The sequence below is a fragment of the Argopecten irradians genome, chromosome 1, assembly GCF_041381155.1.
Source record: "Argopecten irradians isolate NY chromosome 1, Ai_NY, whole genome shotgun sequence".
NCBI lineage: Eukaryota > Metazoa > Mollusca > Bivalvia > Pectinida > Pectinidae > Argopecten > Argopecten irradians.
In genome coordinates, this window is record NC_091134.1 from 73,274,674 (window position 1) to 73,281,976 (window position 7,303).

At 34.4% G+C, this 7,303-nt stretch overlaps 1 protein-coding gene across 1 annotated transcript; it reads right to left on the bottom strand.

Moving 5' to 3' along the window:
• Positions 1 to 5,310: 5,310 nt before the first annotated feature.
• LOC138311139 (ryncolin-1-like) lies at positions 5,311 to 6,885 on the bottom strand. The gene has a single exon (XM_069252603.1). It carries the CDS (start codon positions 6,829 to 6,831, stop codon positions 5,914 to 5,916), a length of 918 nt encoding a protein of 305 aa, XP_069108704.1. The 5' UTR covers positions 6,832 to 6,885; the 3' UTR covers positions 5,311 to 5,913.
• Positions 6,886 to 7,303: the final 418 nt, after the last annotated feature.

A 7,303-nucleotide genomic window follows, 5' to 3' on the forward strand; every position in this document is an offset into this window, starting at 1 on the left:
TGTCCGAATTTGTGTTGTTTTTAAACAGTTTACAATTATACTGATAGCAATCGACTTTATTTTTATAATTTTCATTGTCCAATATTACAACAGGGATTACACAAAAATTATCGCGATACCTTTAATAACCGCAGTGATCGATGATTGGTGCATCCTCGATACCCCAGGGGTTCCGATCACATACGATCTCTACACCCCGTGCCTATCACATAGTAAAACTGGAGGCAACAGAATAGAACAGGTAATTTAATCGTTTGATATACATCAAAAGAACCGTATAGAGGTACACTGGTTGAGTGTGGCTTTGAAGTTGTAGTCTTCACATGTCTTTGCAGACCTGTGTTTGGTTCAGCTGTTTTCCGCTGAGCTACCTCCAAATTTACTATGAGATAGTTCAGGGGTGTAGAGATCGTAAGTGATCAAACCCCTGGAGTATCGAGGATGTGATTGATTCTGTACATACACATACTTTGAGTCTCATCTAATCATGATTACGTTCCGGTTCACTGTCAATAACTACGATCAAAAATGTTAAAAATGCAAACAACTGTACCAAACATCGTTGTAAACAAACAATAATTCTGAAGTTAAGATTATTTTTTATTCCTCTAAAGACAAAACACATTGCAATAATTATTGAATAGAAACAGCAATTACAAGTAAAGCATGTAAACTATTTTTAAGATCTTTTAGACAAAATTTCATGGACGTGGATAAAGGGAGGATACTCATACTATTGGTATACACTTGTATCAACAACAAAAGTATAGAAGTATTATCACATAATTATATATATATAGTGTAATCAGTAGTATCTGTTAAACAGAGATAAGCATTACCGACTATTGGATAATATCTTGTATTCAAACACTTTCTCATTTTTGTACACCATCGTAAGACAGAAAAGGAATATTTGCTGGTAAAGATATCTTTGTGGTAACCAATCATAAAGGATATCTTTATAATATAACTAAAAGTCAATAGATTTTTATAGCTATTTGCCAAATTAACAATATTAAAACAAATACATCTGTTGGTCTTATAGTTTGATAAAATGGCAAAAGTGAATCAACCTGAAATGTTCAAGTTATGAGTTGAGGAGAGTGCGATGTATAGCACAATATCATAATGCGTTTTGAGTTATATGATATACAACATGTGGTTTGATAATCACAAATTTATTTTATCAGAATATTGCTATATTGATTAATTTTATTCACACATTAATATCATTTCGATACTCTCAATCATTAAACCACGGTATGTACATTATAAACTCACGGATACTAATTGTTATTTATTTAGAAATCATTACTTTAACATAAATACAATTTTTCTCGTTTTGATAATTAATTACACCCGCGTATATTTACCTTTATTTTGATACATTTTTATACCATTGTAATTTTGGTCCGCTGCCTACATATTAATTAAGGAAAAATTCACATGTTATAAACTTTAATGTTAGTCCATATTTATTGTTACTATCATTACCGAACCGTTCGAGGGCGACATGGCAACAATTCGTACACAGGTCAATATCAGGTCAAGGTTTTTTCAGTTATAAAACCTGAATATATAATGCCTGCGTAATGAGTGTAGCAATCGGTCTTCGCTGTAAAATAACAGTATCCTATAGAAACCAGATACTGTTACTAACTGAGTAAAGGACACTTTTTCACAAAACTACCTACATGTATTACCAGTGTAGAATCAAGAATATCTTACCATTAATTAACTTCGTACTTCATTCTTCTTACATGTATATCCACAAACCACATTTAGTGCAATGGTATAGCAGAAAAGAAGGGTATATCATTCTTTTGAATAACTGTTCCTGGCCGAAAATACGTCATGAAACAATATAAACTAAAGATCAATCCTTTCCTGAAAACTTATCTACTGTACATAACTACATATTCGTCTTCATGAAAACATATTTACACATGCAGTAACAACAATTTGTCTTAATTTGTAAAACTATTTCTATACACATGCCGAGTTAAGGACAGTAATCTCCTGACTAAAACAGAAGGGAGAAAATGTGATGATAACCAATTTCTATGACTTGTACAATTTGTACCATGTGTAAAAATCAGATGAAGGTGATATCGCGCAAGTCATCGAAAAGTCACACATAAACAATACTATTACATGAAAAAGTTTCAAATGTTTACATAGTTGATAAACTCTAAGTATTTACATATGCCGAGTTAGGATGTTTTTACATATACTGAGTTATGATGTATTTATATATACCGAATTAGGATGCTTTTACATATACCGAGTAAGACTTTTTTTTACATATACTGAGTCGGGATGTATTTATATATACCGAATTAGGATGCTTTTACATATACCGAGTAAGACTTTTTTTAACATATACTGAGTTAGGATGTTTTTACATATACTGAGTTAGGATGTATTTATTTATACCGAATTAGGATGCTTTTACATAAACTTAGTTAGGATGTATTTACATATACCGAGTTAGGATGTTTTTACATATACTGAGTTAGGATATATTTATATATACCGAATTAGAATGAATTTACATATACAGAGTTAAGATGTTTTTACATATACCGAGTTAGGTCACATATACACTGAGTTAAGATGTATTTACGTACATGTATACCGAGTTAGGATGTTTTTACATATTCCGAATTAGGATGAATTTACATATACCGAGTTAGGATGTTTTTCCATATACCGAGTTAGGATGTTTTTCCATATACCGAATTATGATGAATTTACATATACTGAGTTAGGATGTTTTTATATTTACCGAATTAGGATGAATTTACATATACCGAGTTAGGATGTTTTTATATTTACCGAGTTAGGATGTTTTTACATATACCGAATTATGATGAATTTACATATACCGAGTTAGGATGTTTTTACATATACTGAGTTAGGATGTATTTATATATACTAAATTAGGATGTTTTTACATATACTGGGTTTGGATGTTTTAAATATACCGAGTTAGGATGTTTTTAAATATACTGAATTAGGATTCTTTTACATATACCGAGTTAGGATGTTTTTACATATACCGAGTTAGGATGTTTTTAAATATACTGAATTAGGATTCTTTTACATATACCGAGTTAGGATGTTTTTACATATACCGAGTTAGGATGAATTTACATATACCGAGTTAGGATGTTTCCTACACCCCCATTGATATACAGTCAACAATTCGTAAACATTCTTTATCAGAGATCTGTTAAATTACAGATTTTATTAGATTATATCCCTAATGCATTGGGCACCGCTACAACATCGCCACTGTTAGGGTACCCCCACTTCTGATGCCGCTGGCTGTTTTATTGGGAGATGTATCCATTTTGATGTAAGTGTTACTATTATAGAGATAGTACAAATATGACAACATCAACAGTTCTTATCGCAAGTGGTTAAAACTGGAATTAATTTACATTCATATACTAATGGTAAAGTATAACCCATTCATAATGTATATGACATCCGCGAATGGGAATGTCAAATAAATTGTGAATTTCAGAATTAGTCAAATGACAAAGTTGAATCCGAGGGCTTGATGTTTTTTTTTTTTTTTTTAATTTAATTTAATTTAATTTAATTTTTTTATTTATTTATTACCTTGTAATATCGCATTAAAAAGAGAAAATGTTTTTCCTCCTGTTTTTTCGTCCATATAAAAACTTGCCAGGTTTAGAAGGTGAATTGAACAAAGTAGTGAGAGTACCCGCAAGCACATATAGAACCTGCCAACATGAGTTTCGAGCTTGCGATCCAGTGGTGAAGGGCTAGTAATTTATATAGTGGGATATGTTGATCGAGCTGACCACAACTGGTGACCACGACTGGTGGCCACGACTGCTGACCACGACTGGTGACCACGACTGGTGCCCACGACTGGTGACCACGACTAGTGGCCTTATGAGATTATAATGGCGTCTCAGCCTTGCAAACTGTTATACAGAGGTTACACACCGAGTGATTGTTGGATATGGAATTTCTTCCACACGAGTGAGTTATATTTTAAAAGTTATAAAAGACACCAGCTTTAACGAGTCCTTTGTAACTTTTGAAAAATAACTTACGAGTGTGGAATAAATTTCATTTCCGCACAACCATGAGTCGTGTGACCTGTTTCCACCACAATTAATATCCGCTTTTAGCCGATATTTGCCTCTGTCCAGTTGGCATTCATATTGCTTATGTTAAATGTACGCTTTCCAACAGCAGTTTTGACGTCAAACATGATCCCAACATAGCATGACGTCACTTGATTATTGATGACGTTGATAAATGATGACGGTTCGGTCAAATTCGCCGTATTAGCCAATCAGAATGCGTACAAAGTTTATAACACGTGTGGTATAAACATATTGTTAATCAACAGCTGCATTATCTGATACCATGAGAGTTGAATAACACCGCCTATTGTGGTAGAAAAATACTTGAATTTACTATAATTATATACAGACTATATACATCTCATGATGTCAATGTTCGCACACATATATCTATAGCGTCATGTTGAAATATCTGTACAAAAATGCAGTTTGCACACCAGTAAACAACATAAAATAAAAAATTATTCCTTATATTTACATTTCGACACACCATTTCATTTAGATAAAGTGTTCAAATAAAATAAATCTCAGTTTTTTCAATGTAATACGATACGGACAGCTGGCTTCAATTTGGCGGGAAATGTTGTCAAATTCAGACAGTTCACAAAATATAGTTCCACAGTAACTCATTTTGTTCATCCCATTTCAACAATATATGTTAAAATATTTTATTTTCTGATATATAATTTAATATTTACATTATATTCATACATGCGTTATATTGAAGATAAGTTAATACAGATACAATAGGCCTAACCTTATGTGCATTTACACTACTTGCGGAAGTCAGTGTTCCGGAGTGTGTTTTCTTGCGTAGCATCCACTGCGTTTACGCAAGTGTAAACGATTTCGCAGTTGGTAAGGTCATATAGCAAAGAGAAATCGGAAATGTAAATATTCCTAGATAACAAATAGGCAAAGCTTACAGTGGCCGAATCATCATTCGTGACGTCTTTAGGCCAATTCTGTCGCCCGAGGGGTAATATTTCCAGAGGATTGAATTTGTTTTAAAGTGTAAACAATTTCGCAGTTGGTAAGGTCATATATAGCAAAGAGAAAACGGAAATGTAAATCATAATGAGGAAAAACGGTAAAAAGCTAGTATATTAATAATCCGAAATAAAAGGCCAAAATAAATAAATTCAAAGTAAAATCAAAATCATTTCTATGGAATATAAATTCAAAGTAAAATCAAAATCATTTCTATGGAATATATATTCAGCCACTATAGGGCCTTCTTCAGTCCGAAATGTAAATAATCCTAGATAACAAATAGGCAAAGCTTACTGTGGCCGGATCATCATTCGTTACGTCTTTAGGCCAATTCTGTCGCCCGAGGGGTAATTTTTCCAGAGGATTGAATTTGTTTTAAAGTGCATATAGCAAAGAGAAAACGGAAATATAAATATTCCTAGATAACAAATAGGCAAAGCTTTCTGTGGGCGGATCATCATTCGTGACGTCTTTAGGCCAATTCTGTCGCTCGAGGGGTAATATTTCCAGAGGATTGAATTTGTTTTAAAGTGTAAACAATTTCGCAGTTTGTAAGGTCATATAGCAAAGAGAAAACGGAAATGTAAATATTCCTAGATAACAAATAGGCAAAGCTTACTGTGGGCGGATCATCATTCGTGACGTCTTTAGGCCAATTCTGTCGCTCGAGGGGTAATATTTCCAGAGGATTGAATTTGTTTTAAAGTGTAAACAATTTCGCAGTTTGTAAGGTCATATAGCAAAGAGAAAACGGAAATGTAAATATTCCTAGATAACAAATAGGCAAAGCTTACTGTGGGCGGATCATCATTCGTGACGTCTTTAGGCCAATTCTGTCGCTCGAGGGGTAATATCTCCAGAGGATTGAAGTGGTTATATACCCAGCACCATACACTCCATTGAAGTATGCTTCAAAACACGCAGAAAACCACCACCCACCTCTAAAGTTACCTGCGCAGTGGACAGGTCCGCGTACGTCATTGTCCCTGTCTGGTGTAGAGAACTGGTGACCGTTGTGGTTGCGGAAGGCATCATACAAGTTACCGCTATATCCAGAAATCTCTAACCGGTAATTGTCTTCTTCAGATGAAACATTAAATGTACTGTATTCCAACACTTCATGCTCGCCACTAATCTGACTTATCTCTATGCGGAGCATATGAGACTGTGATGACGTCAACAAGTGTATGACGTCGTTACCGATCCAGTGTTCCCCTGACGGTGTCCCGAACCCATTCTTATAATCCTCCCAGGCTAAATTAAAATTCTGACTGCCGTCAAATCTGTTCTGTAGGACTGTCCATCCTCCATCGTCAGTGTCCATGTCACAGAATACTCGTTTGTCTATATGTTGTGTAAGTCTAATGTTGTAGACACCAGACGGTTGTCCAGCTGGGAGAGTATGACAAGATTCAATATTCGTGTTGATGAAGTACATGTCCGCGGGCTCACTAGTAAATGTCAGAAATCTGCAGGAGGACTCGTCAGAATCAAACTCAAATGATTCACAGTCTGCCCTGTGACAGAGGATAGCACAGTCCGGCATCGATGGGACGTTTGGTGTCACTAGAGTGACGTTTCTGGTGGTGTTGTTTGGGTCGGTTGGTAAACGTCGGGTGAAATGAGACGATTTTCCTTCAGAAACTAAAATTGTCATTTGCATTAGAACAAAGATAACCTGAATGGATCCAACCATAATGATATGCATTATCAAAAACCACTGTCGACTGCTAGTTTTAAAAATGTTTTAACAAAATAATTCTTGTCCCGTCAAGTTTTTATATGTAAGAGTTAAAAAGTCCTTTATATTGACGACTATGACCGTCATAATGCATTCAACATCAATATATAATGAGTTTTAACGATTGGTTAACAGCTAAATACCAATGAGTGAAGAGTGAGCGATACTGTGTGATTCTACATGGTATAGGCAATACCTCCGATAAATTGTTGGTAAAACGATCCCAGAGATGCGTCAGAGAAAACACATTAGGTATACGTGTTTATTGGATAGCCCATTGAATGCCACGCTGTAGAAAACACACAATAGGATATGGATGGGTGTATGTGGTCATAAATTTTGATTTTGATAAACAGATATTGATATCTATATATAGAAATAATCAAAACTCCAGAACCTAACAATGCATACTAAATAGAAATCCTGTTAATGCCTCTTT

What these genes read in the sequence shown, in the direction of transcription:
- LOC138311139 (XM_069252603.1), bottom strand. Translation starts at nt 6,831, where the DNA reads ATGCATATCATTATGGTTGGATCCATTCAGGTTATCTTTGTTCTAATG.